This window comes from Odocoileus virginianus, unplaced genomic scaffold (assembly GCF_023699985.2).
Source record: "Odocoileus virginianus isolate 20LAN1187 ecotype Illinois unplaced genomic scaffold, Ovbor_1.2 Unplaced_Contig_2, whole genome shotgun sequence".
Classification (NCBI taxonomy): Eukaryota; Metazoa; Chordata; class Mammalia; order Artiodactyla; family Cervidae; genus Odocoileus; species Odocoileus virginianus.
Window position 1 is genome coordinate 4652886 of NW_027224319.1, and position 18753 is coordinate 4671638.

The 18753-nt window shown below is 50.2% G+C and overlaps 2 protein-coding genes across 3 annotated transcripts in view; one reads left to right on the forward strand and one right to left on the reverse strand.

Moving 5' to 3' along the window:
- Positions 1–16161, reverse strand: LOC110152344 (15 kDa protein B-like). 2 transcript variants are annotated; one of them, XM_070463393.1, is made up of 4 exons: positions 15471–16161; positions 2486–2587; positions 1351–1443; positions 1–748 (listed from the first exon to the last, which is right to left on the reverse strand). In XM_070463393.1, the coding sequence occupies exons 1-4, from the start codon at positions 15630–15632 to the stop codon at positions 608–610; spliced, it is 498 nt and encodes a 165-aa protein (XP_070319494.1). In that variant the 5' UTR covers positions 15633–16161; the 3' UTR covers positions 1–607. The 2 variants fall into 2 exon arrangements, with proteins under 2 accessions (XP_070319494.1, XP_070319495.1); XM_070463394.1 differs by lacking the exon at positions 15471–16161 and adding an exon at positions 3268–5387.
- The window catches only part of PTPN23 (protein tyrosine phosphatase non-receptor type 23), a 22673-nt gene continuing 19031 nt past the window's right edge, over positions 15112–18753 (forward strand). Inside the window, exon 1 of the mRNA XM_020916024.2 lies at positions 15112–15288. Coding sequence (XP_020771683.1) covers positions 15205–15288 — 84 coding nt within the window. The 5' untranslated portion in view covers positions 15112–15204. The remainder of the gene's footprint in view (positions 15289–18753) is intronic.

Below are 18753 nucleotides of genomic sequence, written 5' to 3' on the forward strand. Positions count from 1 at the left end.
TTTTCACTTAGAAACGTTTTATTGTGTTTCACTCCTGTCGCTCTCAGCAGAGGATGCCCTGGCCCCCTCTTGGGGGTGCCAGATATATGAAGGGACATTTTGTCGTCACAGTGACTGGGCAGGGAACAGGGGCACTCAGGGTCCTGCCCAGAGAGAACTGCCCTCCCGGGATTCAGGAGCACTTGGCAGAGAAACTCCCTCCCCAGCCACCTGCAGCTGGCACAGGAGGGCCTGGCTGGCAGGAGAGACAGTGCTCTGTAGCCCGGGACGCAGCTGGTACTTGCCAGCGTGGTTTGAGGATCGTGACTGCACCACGGACAAGGGAAGGACACTTGTGCTGCTCAGGAAGAGCAGAGAGGCTTCCTTGGGGCGGTGACTTTGGACCTGTGCCTGGAAGGATGTGGAGCATCCACAGCCATGGGATGGGCAGGAATCCCCAGCAGAGGGAAGCAGGTATGCAAAGGCAGAGGAGTATGGGGGGCTCATTTGCAGGCCAGGGAGTGCTGAGGGCAGCAGAGGAAGAGAATGGGCGGGGGGGTGGGGTGGGGGGGGTGTGCCGATCGCAGGTCGCTGTGGGCTTGCAGGGCATCCCTTCCCTTCTCCAGCCCTAGAAATTCCTCAGGATGTTGGAGATGATGTCGTACTTGGCTCTCTCGTACATTTCCCTGACCACAGGTGGCAGACTGGAGCTGTCAAGTTCCGGAGGGTCTTCCCCAGAGGACCCAGCAGAGCGCCTCACCCGGCGGGGCTGCAGAAGTGATGCCACGGTGAGCGCCCTCATCCATCGCCCCCGCGCCCCCCACTTTCCTGTCCCACTTGCGGCCCCTCTCTCCCCAGGTGGGGATGAGTGTTGAGGCCCAGGCAGTGACCTTGGTGATGGCGCTGGAGGGGTCTCCAGTCAGGCCCTCCCCCCAAAGCCCAGAGGGGCTAGGAACACCTGCCACTCTTGTCCACCCTGGCTATTGCACTCACTTACCAGGAGGCTCCACCTCCGGCTTGTCTTCCCAAAAGTGGGATGGGGAGGCGGGTTACCAGAGCTCAGGGCCCAGAGAACAGCCGGTGGAAGACTGAGTCCTCTCCCAGCCCCAGGAGGAGACCATCAGTCCCTGCCCGGATGCCCCTCAGCCAAACGACTAGCCATCAATCATCAAGGTCTGGCCACGCCTCTCCCCTCCAGACTACTTGCGTTTAGACTGGTTCAGTTTCCAGGTCTAAGGTCTGGGGCCTCCAGAACTGAGGTTCCACGGGCCTAAGTCAGTGGCCCGGGTGAGGGACCCTCGATCACTGGCGGTCACCGGTCAGAGCGCCGCCGAGACCGGAACTGGGGCAAGTGAGGGCGCAGGGGCTCACCTCCTGGTTCAGCTCACCGTCCGGCACGCAGTTGAGCGACAGGAGGCGGAGTTGCCGCAGCATGAAGAAGGCGCCGGTGCAGTTCCGCTCCTCCTGCCGGGGAGCAAGCACATGGGCTGCAGCGACGGCGCCCTGGCCCGGGTCCCCCGGCTCCCGAGCTCCGAGCCACCCGCTAGACGCCGGAGGGAGCAGCGGCTGCTGGGGACACCCGGGCAGGCTCCGTGCGCACTTTCATGCAGGTTCTTACACGGGAAAGGGTCTCCATAAATTAGCTGAAAGGGACTTATATTGTTTAAAGCAATCGTGTGTACATCAGAAAGGTACCAAAGATGATACACCAACAGTTAATGTTGTCTCCTGAGTAGTGGGGTTGCAGATTTTTTTGTTTTTTACTTCGCTTCTCTAAGTTTTGTTAGGTTGCTATAATAAAATATTTTCCTAATTTTAGAAAAGCAGTTATCTGGGTGGATTATAAAATCATCAACAAAAACTAAAAAATAATTTATGCTTTTCAACTGTGGTGTTGGAGAAGACTCTTGAGAGTCCCTTGGACTGCAAGGAGATCCAACCAGTCCATCCTAAAGGAAATCAGTCCTGAATATTCACTGGAAGGACTGATGCTGAAGCTGAAACTCCAATACTTTGGCCACCTGATGCAAAGAGCTGACTTATTTGAAAAGACCCTGATGCTGGGAAAGATTGAAGATGGGAGAAGGAGATGACAGAGGATGAGATGGTTGGATGGCATCACTGACTCATGGACATGAGTTTGAGTAAACTCCAGGAGTTGGTGATGGACAGGGAGGCCTGGCATGCTGCAGTCCATGGGGTCGCAAAGAGTCAGACACGACTGAGCAACTGAATTGAACTAAGGTGGATTATGGTCCCCCTTTGTTCTTTCTCTTTTAATATTTAGTCATTTTGTTAGCATGTATTGCTTTTCTAGTAAGGATTGATAATTTGTAGTAAGAAAAAGCCATAAGGAAAAACCCAATATTTTTTTTAAAAAGCTTCCACAGTCAAGTCTGTGAGTGGGTGGAAGCAAACACGGCCTCTGGGAAGGAGGTGAGAGAGAAGGGGAGTTCCTTGTCCTGCTCAATGGGGCAGGGAGCCAGGAGATGGATGGACGACTCACCCCGCCCTCCCTGAAAGGACACTGTCGGGGCCGTCGGCGGTACCGGAACAGAAAGCACACAGTCTCTTTAATCCTGAAGTTGAGCGGGATGGTGGTGGAGTTCTAAAGAAGCAGAAGAGTCACGGTCATGTCCCTTTTACACAGGAGAGAACAAAGTCAGGGAGGAGAGATCACAGTTCCAAGCTGGAAAGGACTTGCCCGGGGTCTGCACTTCCCACCTAAGGGAGGCGGCTGCTCCAAACCGCCGCAGCAGAGACTGAAGGCATGCAGGACTTCTGGGAACCAGCGGAGGCCACCACTTCATGGTGAACCACCTTGAGGGGCTGCCTCCTGTCTTTGCACCTCAATCTCCTCTTCTGTGCCAAAGGAGCTAGAATACTTGCCTCCCACACTTAACTGCCAGGAGAGAGGTAAGGAAGTGGGAAGGGGGACCCTGGAAGGCTCTGGTGAGGTGCTGGTGGGACCAGTCGGCTCCTGTCCATCCTTTGAAACAGCTCTGCTTACTCCCTCAAGTCCAGGGCCTGCGTGCAGAATGGACTCCCAGACCCCACATTCCAGCCTTGGGCAAATCCCGGAATTGATCAGCTAGCCAGCTGCCAGGCTGGAGAGAGATTGCAGTCTCTGTTTTACCTTCTGAATTGAGAAACATTATAGTAATAGCAGCATCTACTGTTAATCAAGCACTTTGTGCCTGTGTGGGGCACTCGCTCCTGCCTACTGGCCTCACGGGCTGCTGTGAGGTAGACAGTACCCGCTCCCCGGGCTTGGGCCCTGACACTCACCAAGTCAGGTGGCGGCGGGGTGCTTTCCAGCAGGCCAAAGATGCGCTGACCTCGCCGCCCCTGATTGAAGAACTTCAGGGCCTGGGTGACAATCTCGTCATAGCTCAGACTGCGCTGGGCCACGCAGGCCACAGCCGCCAAACCTGCCACAAGCACCAGGGCCTTCCAAGTCCCTGCCATTGTCCCTTCTCAGATCCTCTGCCACTTGCAGCCCCTTTTAGGTGGTAAACACGCAGCCTTGCCCAAGGCCTGCTGGCGACATGCAGGGGCTGAGGCCTTCCTGAAAGGGGCCTGTCTCTTCCTTTGCTAGGCACCCGGTGTTAGCCAACATTCCAAAATACCAGTGACTAAGAGGCAACGGGGATTGGGCAATAGGCCTAGGAGTGAGGCCGCCCCGAGCTGGGGGCAGGAGACCGGTGTGATGCTGGGCACGTCCCTTCACTTTGGCCCATTGTCCGTCTCACCCCCCACCCTGTGCCACAGGGAGTCCACCCCTGGCTCTGGCACTCCAGGACCCCGTGCCGTCTCTTGCCTGGTTGGTGTGGTTTGGTTCCAAAGCAGCTGCCTGGGATCCATGAGTTCTCTGTGTGAGTGTGTCTCAGCTGAGAGCACAGACAGATGGTCCAGTCGAAGGCTGTACTCTGGCTGACACCTACCATGTTGCATGTATTTTTAAATATTGATTGTTGTTGTTTTAGTCGCTCACTCATGTCCCAACTCTTTTGTGACCCCTTGGACTATAGCCCGCCAGGCTCCTCTGTCCATGGGATTGCCCAGTCAAGAATACTGGAGTGGGTTTCATTGCCTCCTCCAGGGGATCTTGCCCACCCAGGGATCGGATACACATCCCCTGCGTTGGCAGGCAGATTCTTTACTGCTGAGCCACCGGGGAAGCCCTAAAATACTGATTGTCAATCCTTAAAAATCTGGATCCTGACTTACTTCAAAAAAATCATAATATCTGACAAGTCATGGCTCACTAGTCCCTCTCATTGGGTTTGATAGCAGCAACCTCTCCAGGGAGAGCCTCGACGTCCACATCCTCAGGCCGTTCCCTGCAGGCAAAGCGGGGAGGCTGTCCCCAACAGGATCAGGGTAGAGACCCCTGGCTGTTGACACAGGCGGCCACAGGCAGCAGCTCACAAGGGGAACCGCAGGAGCCTCCGCCTCCTCCGAGGGCTCCCTTTGTCCTCGGCTCCCTCTGTTACTGGGGTCAGCGGGCTGACTTGCCAGCCCGCCCATGGTTCTGGGTTCCTGTTCTGCAGGAGACTCAGAAACTGGGGAGGAGGAGAGCAGCTACCAGGTGTTCTCACTAAAGACTGCCGGGGGGAGACCAAGGCACACAGCAGTCCACCCTTCCTCCAGAAGCTAAGGGTGGAGCTGAGGACAGAGCTGGAAGTAGGGAGGGGGCAGAGCACAGAACAGTCCTTGGCAGACCCAACAGGTCCTCAAAGGCCCGAGTTTCATCATCAGATCCATGCAGCTGTGGTGTATATGGTGAAAATTAGAAACAATATAAATATGCTTCAAGAGCAATTGGGTTAGAACACTTGGGATATTTCTCCTCATGGAATACTGCTACTACTTGTTGGAATACATATCCAGTTATCAGTGGGATTGCATTCATCAGAGGTTCTTAGCTGGAGAATGAGGGTTCTGAGCTCAGCTGCAGCTGATCTTGCGTCCATCCCAGGAAGTCTGATAAGGAGAGACAGTAGTAGGTGCTCACTGTAGAATCCTAAGCTCTTCCTATCATGAAATGTCCTAATTTCTCCTCCAAATTAAAATGCAATGAGAATCTGTGTGGTAAAAAGGAAAGCGCATTTTTAATTTTGTTGATCTCAAGAAAGCTTTCCCCTAACCTTCACACTGGCATCCTATCTCACGTTCAAGTCCTCAGGAGGACTTCCTCCTCAGGCCTTCCTATGCTCCCAACTCTGCTTTCTTATTCAGATACAACTTTCTTCATAGCACTTGCTGTTGAGTAGCAACAGTTGTTTATTATTTCCCACTTTGAGGGTAAGCTCCTTGAAAGCTGATTGTTTACCCAGCACCAAGACAAGTATCTGGCATATAGTAGCTGCTCAGTAAATGTTGGCTGAAGGAATAAATGATTTTACCCTTAAAGGATTTTATGCATAGCTCAAAGACCAGTTCCTCATACCCCACACATTTCCACCCAGTGTGGCTCAGCTGGATGGCAGCAAGGTGCTGACACTCAGAACATTCGAAAGGGAATTTTGCTATAGCCAGGCCTCTTTTTTTCTGGATGTCTAGCTGCAGCACATATTCTGTTTCTGGTACACAAGTTGACAAGAAGCAAGGATTCTCAACTGGGGAGATTTTGCCCCTGGACCCCGAGGACAATTGTCAATATCTGGAGACAGTTTTGATTGTCACAGCTGGGGAGAAGGCGCAGCTAGCACCTACTGGATACTGCTAATCACCCCACAGGACATAGGGCAGCCCCCACAAGGAAGAACGGTCCAGCCCCAACGTCAGTGCCGAGGTTGAGAAATGCTGAGAAAGAGCAACACGTCAGATGAACATACAGCAACTGGACGGATCCATCTTAAGCACATGGTGCTTGGCACCAGAGGAAAGGAATAGAATGAGATATGTAACAACTCCCCCCGCCCGCTTCTCTCTAGCCATGTATATGTGTGGAAGATACATCAGAATGCATCCTTCAAACTGATAACATATTTTATAACACCTCCAAGGCACAGGTAAAAACGAATGATGGTTGAGAGGGCAGGAAATGGGATGGGAGGGGAAAAAGGCAGAGAGGGGGCTTGCACAGACCAATACAGCCCCCACTGTAAGGTTCAGTTCCTTGTACAGAAAAGTGTACACTGGTCAGTATCCATGACAGCATCACTAGCAAGGTGCCTGGAAGGATGTTTGCTAAAATGTTAGTAATGATTACCACTGTGTTTTTCTCTGTATGGAACTGGCAAAGGATTCTGAGTTGTGTTTTTTTTTTCAACTTTATTATTTGAAAAAAATTTTTACAATAAACATCTTTGTTTTACAAAAACAACAAAAATATATTTTTAAAATTATTTTAATTGAGGCTAATTACATTTCAATATTGTAGTGGGAAAACAACAAAAATATTTTTAAAATACTCATATGGAGTCTATGTTTTATTCCATATCTGCAACTGTTACTTTTTAAACATGAATGGAGCTCTTTTTATTGAGATGACATTCACATATCATACAATTTGCCCTTTCAGAGTGTACAACTCATAACATTTTCATCTTCCTAAAAATAAACCATGTGCCAAGTAGCAGTCACTCCCCATTTTCCCTTCCCCTTTGCCCCTGGCAGCCAATAATCTTCTTTCTGTCTTTATGGGTTTCCTTTACTGGACATTTCATATAATTGAAATCATAAAATATGTGGTCTTTTGTGTCTGGCTTTGTTCACTTAGCATCATAGTTCCAAGGTTCATCCATGTTGTAAATTAATTCCTTTTTATGACTGAATAAGATTTCACCATATGGATAAACCACATTTGTTGATCCATTCATCAGTTGAAAGACATTTGGGTTGTTTCCACATTTTTGCTTTTATGAATCATGCTACTATGAATATTCACATACTAGTTTTTTATGTGGACATATGTTTTCAGTTATCTTGGGCCTATACTTAGGAATGGAATTTCTGGGTCATATGGTAACTCTGTGTTTAATTTTGTGAGGATTTATCAAAGTGTTTTCCAAAGAGCCTGTACTGTTTTACATTCTCACCAGCAGTCTGTGGTATTCCACATCTTGCCAACAATTATTATTGTCTCTCTTCTTATAGCCATCCTAGTGGGTGTGAAGTGATACTTCATTGTGGTTTTGATTTGTATTTCCCTAAGAGCTAATGATGTTGAGTATCTCTTCATGTCTGTTTGTATATCTTCTTTGGAGAAATGTCTCTGCAAATCCTTTGTACAATTTTTAATTGGGTTATTTGTCCTTATATTGTTGAGTTGTTCACATAATGTTTTTAAAATTAAAATGTTTTAGATTTCCATTGGAGGGAAAAGAAAACCTCTAGTAAAACCAAGGCTTTAGATGTGTAGAATACTTTTTCAGGGACTTTGCAGACCCCCATCACACGGCTCCCCATCAGTCTGAGAAGCTACAGTTGCCCCAGCCTTGATCAGTGAGGCTGATGAGGTCTGGAGAAGTTGGGTAAACATGCCCAAGTGACACGCTTGAGTCCGGTGTTGAATGACAGGAAAGTGGGAAGTTTTACCTTGAGGAGAGGGCTGACAGGGTGACTTTGATTCCCTGCTCTGTCTCTGAAAGGCTGCCATAAACAAGAGGGCCAGACTGTTCTTGTGGACTCAGAGGACGGAGACAGAACCAAAGGTTGGATTCCCAGGAGGAGACATGTCAACAAGAAAGGTCTCAAATCCAAGAAAGTTCCCCTTGACAAAAGCTGGAATGCAGCCTGGTGGAGGAGGCCTGGGAGACGTTGAACTGAGTCTGGAAGACCACTCGGCAGGGAAACTGTGAGAGACTCGAAGGGCCATTTGATGCCTGGCTTCTCCAGCATCCATTTCCCCTGCCCCTTCTCCCTACCCGTCAGGCCCAGTTCCCCTTAGAGGAGCTGCGTGGTCCTGGGAGAGGAAAACTCAGCTTGGTCTACACTGAGAGAACCTGTCATCTCTCCACCACTATCGGTGCTTGACTCAGGCTGTGCATGTGATTAAGCTGCTCCACTTAGAATACATCTCGGAACTTCCAGTGGGAATACTAAGCACTTTCCCTCCTCTTGGAAATAAACAAGGAAGAGTGACTAGCTGTGACAAAGAAAACATCTTGGGATGTGAGGTAGGCCCCTAAGGATGAGGTCAGCACCACAGAAGACAGAGAGGAAAGAGAGAAAAACAGCTCCTTATGACATGACTGAGCTGCTGCGTCACAGCTCGCCTGAAGGTAGAGGGCCTCTGGATGTTACCGCTTAAGCTACTTTGAATGGACTTTTATGTTACTTGCAACATGTTGTTGCAACAAATTTAGGGTTCAAACATCCAATAGAGAGGCATAGGGACAGACTACGTAGCCTTTATAATCCCATCAAATCCTAAGACTCTGACATGTCCAGAGGTGTGAGGTTGAATGGCATAGTCAGGGCTGGGAGCTCAGGTTGGGGGCTTCTCAGTGGAAAAATAATTGGGATTTTTTTTTTTGACAGGTGGACTTTACAGAATATGAGTACAGAGTCACACTCTGTAATAGCCACATAAAAATCCTTCAATAATTTGTGCTCAATAGCTGACCTAGAGCAATGCAGAATACAGCTGTCAGAGCCCTGCTTCAGCTTCAGGATTCCATCGACCTGGGTTCAACTCCCACTGCTCTCACGTCTCCACTGGTTCTTGGCCAGTCTCTCTGGGATTCAGTGTTGTTGTCAATTGGTCAGTTGTGTCCGACTCTTTTGCGACCCCATGGACTGTAACCCTCCAGGCTCCTCTGTCCATGGGATTTCCCAGGCAAGAATACTGGAGTGGGTTGCCATGTCCTTCTCCAGGGGATCTTCCTGCGCCAGGGATGGAACCCGCTTCTCCTGCACTGGCAGGCGGGGTCTTTACCACTGCTGGTATCACTGTCTCATCCTTGCAAGAGAGGTAACAACTCTCACCTTGTAAGCGCGGTGAGAGGACTAAGGCTAATGTGAGTGGAGGCAGCTCAGGTGTGGTGGTTTGTATTTAAGGCCGTGATAAGTCAGATGCAGCTGAGACCATTAGTAAGCACGCAGCTCTTAACCCTCCAGTCTCTTGACAGAAGGACTCAATTTTTCAGAGAGACCCTGATTACAGGGCTGGTCAGTGGAAGTGCCGGGATTCCAACCCCAAGTCCCAGGGTTGTGTCCTCCACCACGCCACTCTGCCTTCAGCCTGGGAGCTGCATGTCTTATTCTCTGGATGCTGGGAGCTGAACTGCAGAGGGTGAGGGCAGGATTCCACGTGTCCAGCAGGAGGTTTCTCCAAGACCCACCCAGCCTGTGACTGGACCCCGAGGCCCGAGGTTGGAGCAGGGCATGGGTGAGGCTCTGGAGGGCAGTTGTGGGTTCAGGGAGCAGGAAGTGGGCCCTCCAGGGAAATGTCTTCCACCTGCCGGAGGTATGAGATCCCATTCGAGTGACCATTTCCACTGCACACTCTACTGGCCAGAACCACAGGCAGCTGAGCCCCCCGACTCCTTCTGAATGACCCCATGGCTTCCATGCCTCCTTGAAAAGATGGTTGGAGCAAAAAGCTTTCACAAGGTTTGAAATAATGAAGAAAGAAGCCTGGTGGGAGATTGGGCAAGCTCTGCCCTTCATGGGCCTCAGCTTTCTCCTTGCTGTAACAGGGTGGTCAGGAAGGGGGCACAGATTTCAGAAACTCTTAGCCCTTGCCCAAGTGACCTGTGCAAGTCCAGTAGGATGTGGAGAAAGCAGCTGTGGCCACATTGGTCCCCCAGGGACACAGATCTGATGTTCTAGAACCAGCAATCTGGATACAAGCTGCCCCAGAGACACAGAGACCCAGGAAGACTGTGGCCTCAGTCCCACAGGGTGACCTCAGTCCTGAGCCAGCAGGTTTGTCCCCCAACTCGTGCCCCGCTCCACCCCCTACCGGGGGGTGCCACCCAGCCTCCAGGCTCTCACTGCCAAGGCCAGAATGTCTCAAAGTTCTGTCCCATGTGGTGGTGCCGCCACTCACAGCCGGGCACCATGCAGTCAGGAGGGTGTGTCTAGGGCATCCCAAAGGCCTCATCAACCCTGAGGCTCTCCCTGGCAACGCCTGAATGAGGACATCTGTCCTCGGCAGGGGAGGAACGAATCCCCCGTTGCCCTCCTTCCACTCACAGACACCCCAAGAAGTAAACCTGGTTCTGAGCAAAACAAAACAAGTCCCTAATTTCCAATCTATGGGGCTTTTGTGCAGTCAGTGACTCCCAGGATTGCAGCTGCGTCATTACAACCCTGTGGCCTTGCTGCCATCTGCTGGCCAAGTAACTTGGGCACTTGGGAGAGGTTTGGTTCGTGACTGGGCCTCAGAGATCTCCAGCCTTCTTCATATTTGCAAACCTGTCTTGTTGGAACCTTTTCTATAGGGAGAAAGTAACCAATGCCTCGAGGGTTCCTGGAGAGCTCTGGACACTCTGGAGGGAGGAGCAGCGATGACTTTGCTGCTCTTTCTGAACCAGGGGAGCGGGGAGCCACCGTGGTGTCCCCTCCCCAAGCTCTGGGAACACGGATGTTGGCTGAGACAGAAGAGACACAATGGGATCCTTCTGCCTCTGGCCTCTAGCCTGCCAGGTCTGAGACCAGGTGACCTCCCATCTTCCCTTTACCCTTCTTCTCCTCTCCCTTCCCTCACCACACCAGACCTCTCCTCTGACCTTCCCTCAGAGGCTCCATGGTGTTTGGGGCAGCCTCTTTCCCCTCTCCTTGCCTCAGTTTCCCCACCCGTAATGCAGTGATTCTGGATTCACATCTAAGAAAGGTGGCATGGGGGGAGGACTCCATGTTTCCTGTTTGGGTGGCTATGACCCTTCCTTCTGGACACACCTCCTGGTGTTCCCTGGGCAGGAGTTGTTCAGATGTCCTGAATACCCTATATTCACACACCCAGCAATCCCATTTCTGGGGCACAGGAGACATAGAGAGTTGTCAACTGAAAAAAAAAAAAAAAGAACAACTTAAAAGTTGAGAATTATGTTTTATTCAGAAGGCTTACTGAAGACTTAAGCCTGTGATGTAGTCTCTCAACTCGGAGGGACTGTTCTAAAGATGTAAGGGAGGAGCCAGGATGTATGAGTGTGTATTTATTTTTTTTGCTGAGGAAAAAGTGTGCAGTAGGTAGTCCAAGGGCTTCCCAGGTGGTGCAGTGGTAAAGAATCCACCTGCCAATGCAGGAGATGCAAGAGACATGGGTTCGATCCCTGGGTTGGGAAGATCCCCTGGAGTAGGAAATGGCAACTCACTCCAGTATTCTTGCCTGGAAAATTTCATGGACAGAGGAGCCTGGTGGGCTACAGTCCATGGTTGCAAAGAGTTGGACAAGACAGATACACACACGCATGCACGCCATCCAAAGATTACTGCTAATCACAAAAACAGACATCTCAAGTCAGTGATTGGAGAGCTTTTCTATATGGGAAGATGCAGGAGGGTGGGCTTGTTGAAATCATTCCTTTGATAAGCATGCTAATTTTATAGGGCCAGTATCTTCTTGTTCTCCATCCTAAATCTCTCCCAGGGCACACAGGGGGCCGTGGTGGCTGATGGCTTTGTGGCCACAACATTCTCCATTTACTGAAATGGCAGGTGACAGTCTTTGTTCGCAGCGTCAACATGACTAAATCATGTCAGTTTTCTGTAGTGGTGGCACCAATTTCCAGTCTCATTTGCAGCGGGTGAGAGTTCCTGTTGCTCCACGTTCTCACCAACACTGATGTATACTCATTCATTATACTCATTTGTCCCATGAGTACAAAGTGAACTTTCACTGTGGTTTGGGTCTGCATCTTTGTGCTTACTGATGAGGTCTGACATCTTTCCATAAGTTTTTGGCTGAGAACTTTTGAGATTTGTATCTTGTAGATGGTCCTCTTTCTTGCTTATGTCTCATAGATATCTCAATTTGGTCTAATCTTTCCATTGTCTTTATGGTATCCTGTTTTTAACTGCCATCTCATATACTGTATATTTTTCATTGTGATAATATCTAACTCCCCTCATTAGATTGTATTCTCATGAGGGCAGAGATCTTTGCTTGTTTTATTCAGCAGTGCCCAGAACAGTGCCTAGGGCACAGTGGGTATTGAATAGACACTAGCTGAATAAATGAACTAGAAGGGTGGAGACCCAGGCCTAACCTGGACTCTTCATCCACTTATTGGCAGGCTTGAGTGGTCCACTCCCCAATCCAGGCCTCAGTTTCTGCATCATTAAAATGGATCCACATTAATAAAATGGGGGAGGATGTCTGTCTTTGAGGTCATTCCAATTCTGACAAGACAGTTGTCTTGAGAAAGGGGTGAACAGGCCTGTTTACCTTGGCTGAATGGGGTCTTTGCTGCCCCCTTGTGACAGGACCTACCCTTCAGCAGTACAAGTGAGTCTTAGATTTCCTTAAACTCCTAATTCTGCTCATCTCTGTGAGGATAGGTGAGCTAGCAGGGCAACGGCCATGGAGAAGGCAATGGCAACCCACTCCAGTGTTCTTGCCTGGAGAACCCCAGGGACGGAGGAGCCTGGTGGGCTGCCGTCTATGGGGTTGTGCAGAGTCGGACACGACTGAAGCGACTTGGCAGCAGCAGGAGGGCCCCCCTTACCCCAGAGCCATCTTTTCTGCTGTCTCTCGTCCAGCGACCCCTCCTCACCCCAGTGCCTCAGCAGTCCATGCCCCTTCACCTCTTGGTGCCTCTTTGATGCCTCTCATGCTAACTGCTCTTCATGTCACCGAGACCATGAGTTATGGGTTGAGCTGTGTTCCTCAAAATTCATATGCTGAAGTACTAACCCCCAGTACCTCAGAGGTTGACTGTATTTGGAGATGCAATCTTTAAAGAGATAATTAAGTTAACCTGAGGTCATGAGGGTGGACCCTAATCCAAGATGACTGGGGTCCTTATAAGAGGACATTACGACAGAGACATGCACAGAAGGAAGACCACGTAAAGACACAGGCAGAAGACATCCACCTACAAATGAAGAAGGAATATTCTTCAGGATAAATATTCAGGATAAACCAGCTGTGCTGACACCGTAATCTGTTCTTCCACCTCTGAGCAGGTGGCCTCAAGATAGTCCTCCAGAAACAAGCTTTTTCAGATGCTGGTAAAATTTTCTTTTTCCTTAAAAAAAAATTACCTGCAAGATCTTACATTAAAAAAAAAAAAAAACTTCCATTTTAACCATTTTTAAGTGCACAGGTCAGTGGCATTAGGTATTAATACATTCACATGGTTGTGCAATCATCTGTCTCCAGAATTTTCTCAACATCCCACCCTGTAACACTGTGCCCACTGAATACTAATTCCCCTTCCTTTCTCCTTCCAGTCCCTGAGAAGTCACCATCCTACTTTTTATTCTTACAAATTTGACTACTCTTAAGTTAACTGATTTAGGTGGAATCAGCTCAGATGTTAAAGAATCCTCCTGCAACGGAGGAGAGCAAGGTTCAATCCCTGGGTTGGGAAGATTCCCCTGGAGAAGGGAATGGCAACCACTCCAGTGTTCTTGCCTGGAGAATCCCCATGGACAGAGGAGCCTGGTGGGTTACAGTCCATGGGGTGGCAGAGTTGGACATGACTGAGCAACTAACACAGAATCTAACACAGTATTTGTTCTTTGGTGCCTGGCTTATGTCACTGGCGTCATGTCTTCACGGTTCATTTATGTTGAGCATATATCAGAATGTCCTTCCTTCCTGAGGCTGAAGGACAGGCCAGTGCATGCTGTACCACATCTCCCTTACCCATTCATCTGTTGACGGGCATTTGATTTAGTTTTACCTCCAGGATATTATAAATAATGCTGCTGTGAACATTTGTGTACTTGGATTTTCTTTTGCTCTAACTCCAGCTGGCATGAAGGTAGATCCTGGATTGCAAAGGGGACTTGGGCCCTTGGCTGTGGGTGAACCCTCTCTCTTGAGCCATGGTCTCCTCCACATCTTCTCCTGAACAACTTAAGGGAATCTATATCCAGCTCAATACAGACAGCCCTGAACCCTTGTTCTTCTCTTCCAAACCTCTTCCTCCCTGTTTTACCATGTCAGAAAACAGCTGTGGAGCCACCCAGGTATATACCAGCTAGAAACTTGGAAATAATCTTTTATATTCTCAATCTCCTACATCCATTCATCCCAGGTTCTGCCACATTTTCCCCCTAAAACATTTCTCAAACCTGCCCGTGTTTCATTTCCCTTTGCCCCAGCTCAACAACATTTGTCTCCTGGAAGACTACCAAAGGTTCCTTGCTAATTTCCTTTCTTCTACTTTTGCCCTAACAAGCCATTCTCCATTTTATGCGTTTTTAAAGCTAGGTAATATACACATGATTTAAAAATCCTTGTTCTATAGGTCATCTCTTCAGAGCTGATAACTGTTCTCTGCTCCCTGGTCCCCTTCCAGACTGAAAGGTATTCCTGTGGTTGTATATAGTCATTCCCGGCCACCCCCCCCCCCCCCCCAATCGCTCTAAGTCTCTCTCTCTTTTTCCCCTTCCGCTTTACACTTCATTTACCAGTTCTCTCCCCATCATCAAAAACGGACTTGGCCGTCTCTTAGGCTGTGCCCCTTCTTACAGGCTCAGCCGAGTGTGCCAGTCTCCAACAAGTCACTCCTCCAAAGCTCGACACCTGGGGTGAAACGCATTGCTTGCTTCTTAGCCCTGTCTCCTTGGCCAGGCAGCCCCTACTCCAAGGCTGTTTTTAAGTTACTTCTTCTGGGGGTGGCCCTCCACCACGTTATCTCTACCACAGCATCTGACCCCATCTACCAAGGCCCTCGACACTACTTGGGGTCTACAAGTCTATGGCTACGTTCTCTAATGTCCTTCCCCTGAGTGGGGAGCGCCTGGAGCCCGAGCCAGGTCCCTGCGGTCTACTTTGCCCAGGAAGAAACCAGTTACCTCCCCGCTTAGCAATTAGATGCAGAGAGACTACGACTCCCAAAAACCCTTTCGCCTCGGGCTGGAGGTTTGCCCGCTACACGCGCCCGCTTGGAAGAGACCGAGCATGCGCAACTGAAAATGCGCCTGCGCAAAAGGCTGCACGGGAGGGGACCGCCTCTCCCAGCAGGCAGTAGGGGCATTTTTTTTTCCATCCCCGCGTGACAAGTGACTTCCGGCGTGGAGGGGCGGGGCGCGCGGCTGAGCCTGCAGCTGCGAAAGCTTGGGGAGCGGCCGGGGGGCCGGCTGGTGCCTGCGGCCATGGAGGCCGTGCCCCGCATGCCCATGATCTGGCTGGACCTGAAAGAGGCCGGTGACTTCCACTTTCAGCCAGCCGTAAAGAAGGTGAGGGCAACTCCTCCTCCCCGCCCCCTCCCCTTTTCTCCCGCGTCTCTCCGTCCGCCGGCGCGTGACGCCCCCTTCGCGTCCATCATCTCCCCAGGCCCTGTCGCAGGGTCGGGTGAGGCCAGGAGGGGCCTTCGCTGGCTTTCCTTCGCCTGGCTCACCCCCATCGCACCCTGTCTCACCTCTGCGCGCTCGTAGAGCGTCTCCCCGCCAGCCCCGGGTAGCACCCGCTGTCTGATCGGAACCTGTTTTCCGATTTCTTCTCCCGGCCATCCGCGATCCCCGCCGAGGCAGCTCACTTCCTCGGTGTGACGCTCTGGACCTAGTTCTGCTCCACCCCTCATCCACGCCAGCACCGCCCTGCGGGGATCGGTGGGTGGCCCTCCTTAACGGTCAGGGTGGAAAGGCTGTGCCTGGCCTTCGTTGTGCTGTCCGTGTACTACCGGACTGGGACGGACGCCGAGGACGGCTCAGGATGTGTTTTAAGACCCCGGCCAGCCCGACCTCTGTGATTGGAGTGGCTGTAACACTTGGTGCCATTCTGTCTGATCTCAGAAGAAAAACCTTATCTGGAACTCTTTTGGACCAAAAGATACAACTCTGTCGTTTAGGGGAGCGTTACTGCGTTCGCGACTGCGCAGAGGGGATAAATAGTAGCTTCCAGAGCGACCCTAGCAGTTCTTTGTTGACTCTTCAGTTGGATGGAAGAGAACAGGCAGTTTTGGCGTTGAGGAAGGCAAGGGACCGCTGTGGGGAGATCAGGTGTGTCGATTGAGCATCAGGTACCCTCTGAGACATCTGCCTTGGGAAGGACCGTCTGGTGCCACTGAAGGACAGAGCAGAAGTGAAAAGGAACAACCAGGAGGCTGTTGCAGGTTGACATCCTTGTGGTTTTAGTATAGCTGCTGCCAGAATCTGGATGGTACCCCACTGAGTAAGGTGGTTGGGAAAAAAAAATTGAAGAAAGAAAAGGGGTTGGGGAAGAAATTTTCCAAGCAGCTCTCCCTTTCTCTGTTCACACTGCCACTGCCTTCCTTCAGACACTAAGTTTGTATTCCTTTGAGTCCATCATTTAATCTCTTTGGGCATCTTTTTCCTCATTTGTAAAACCAGAAAATTAGATTAAAAAAAAACAACTTTGGCCAAGTCCCCCAGCTTATGGGATCTTAGTTCCCTGACCAAGGATCAAACCCCAGGCCCCTGAACCACTGGAGACTTCCCAGAAATTAGGTTAATTGATCTAAAGTTCCAAATTTTTACTTCTTTGCCAAAGTTTGGTCTCCTTTCCATCTACTGTTTTAATTTCAAGATGTATATTAAATTAAGAACAGAAGCTAAACACCCCCATCATCCATGGGGTGACAAAAGCACACACACATGAGACCATGTTAGCATCAGAGAAAGTGAAACAAAATCTTGACGCTGGGTCAAGAATTAGGAAGTTTGGCCCAGAGTTCTAGAACTGCCATTGCTGATCTCTGGTTGGAATGGCAGGAACCAGTGATCTCATCTACCCGTGGTGGCTCAGCTGGTAAAGAATCTGCCTGCAAAGCGGGAGATCTGGGTTCGATCCCTGGGTTGGGAAGATCCCCTGGAGAGGGGAATGGCTACCCACTCCAGTATTCTGGCCTGGAGAATTCCATGGACTGTATAGTCCATGGGGTCACAAAGAGTCTGACATGACTGAGCGACTTTCACTTTCATCTGCCTACAGAGTTCTGGGCCATTGGTTGCTTGGTAAAAGGGCAGAGTAATGTCGCGGAAACGGTATAGACACTGGGGTCAGGCAGACTTTGGTTTGGGTGCCACCTTTTCGACTTAATAGCTGAGTGACTTCAGCTGTTACAAATGATCGCCTCACTAACCTGGGCCTCATTTTTCTCACCTGTGACAGAACTAATACTATACCTTAGAAGCTTATGGGCATCAAGAGTTAACGCAGGGACTTTGCTGGTGGTCCAGTGGTTAAGAATCTGCCTGCCAATGCAGGGGACACAGGTTGATCCCTGGTCCAGGAAGATCCACATGCTTTGGGACAGCCAAGCCCGTGTGCCACAGCTACTGAGCCTGCGCCCTAGGGCCCACGTGGCGCAACTACTGAAGCCCTGGGCCTAGAGCCTGTGCTCTGCAACGAGAGACGCCGCCACAGAGAGAAGCCTGCGCATTACAGCAGAGTGGCCTCCCCTCGGAGCGACTACAAAAAGCCGGAGCACAGCAGCAAAGACCTAGTGCAGCCAAAACTAAAATAAATAAAAGGAGAAAAACAAGATATACTTTAAAAAAATGAGTTAATGCGTTTGAGTCCCTGGTACAGGCCTTGGCATATTGTAAACAATACTTTCAGCTTAGCATCCTCTTTCTCTGTTTAGGAAGTAGCTCAAGCCCTATGACAGCTCTGTGAATTAGACAGAGCAGGTAATTGTCGTTCATCGGTAAGTCATGTCCAACTCTTTGCGACCCCGTGGACGGCAGCACGCCAGGCTTCCCCTATCCTTCACTCTCTCCCAGAGCTTGCTCAAACTCATGTCCGTTGAGTCAGTGATGCCATCCAACCATCTCATCCTCTGTTGCCCCTTTTCCTCCTACCCTCAATCTTTCCCAGCATCAGGGTCTTTTCCAGTGAGTCAACTCTTCACATCAGGTGGCCAAAGTATTGGAGCTTCAGCATCAGTCCTTCCAATGAATATTCAGGATTGATTTCCTTTAGGATTGACTGGTTTGATCTCCTTGCTGTCCAGGGGACTCTCAAGAGTCTTCACCACAATTCAAAAGCAGCCAATATGAACACCATATTACAGGTGAAAAACCAGGCCCAGGTCTCATAGCAACCTGGGGGCATAGCCAGGACTTAACTCTGTTTTGGTATTTCTCTTTGGAAAAAGTCTTTCCAGCCTGTGTATTTTTAACTTACAACTTCTTTCCCTGCTTTTTCCTCCCAGTGGCTCTGAACCCTGGACATGATTGCAACACGATACTGTTCACAGGTCTCATTGTTCGCTCAGGAAAAAAAACCCCGGCTCCTCCAAAGCCTGGCTGGGCTCTGGAGGGCCTCTGGTCCTCTCAGCCCCAGCTGGCTGGCACCTGTGTAGGTGTGCTGGGGTCCTGGCGGTGCCTTCTAGTATCTTACTCCTAATCCGTGTTGCCGAGGTCCGGGCTCTGCCTGCTGCTGGGCCTGCCTTCTCAGGCTCTGTGGCGACCCTCACGCCCCGAGCAGACCTTGCTTCTCGCCCTGCAGAAGCCTGTGCTGTAGAGAACCTGTCTGAGAGATGGTCTCTGTCCTTGCCTCTGACCTTCAGCCGCCTCGTGCCTCTGTGTAGTAGGGGGAGTGAGTGAGCTCGCCATGGAAGATTTTGTCAGAGTTTAAAAAAATCTTGCTGCTCCATTGACTCACCTTGTGGCCGGAGATTTGTTTTCACTTCCCATTTTTGGTGTTTTATGAGAACTGTGTTTACAACATAGAAATGG

What these genes read in the sequence shown, in the direction of transcription:
- LOC110152344 (XM_070463394.1), bottom strand. Translation starts at nt 3,447, where the DNA reads ATGGCAGGGACTTGGAAGGCCCTGGTGCTTGTGGCAGGTTTGGCGGCT. An exon ending in GTCCTTTCAGGGAGGGCGGG is followed by an intron (nt 1,444 to 2,485) that starts GTGAGTCGTCCA and finishes GCTCCCCGGCAG; the next exon opens with GAGGAGCGGAACTGCACCGG. An exon ending in ACGGTGAGCTGAACCAGGAG is followed by an intron (nt 749 to 1,350) that starts GTGAGCCCCTGC and finishes TCACTTCTGCAG; the next exon opens with CCCCGCCGGGTGAGGCGCTC.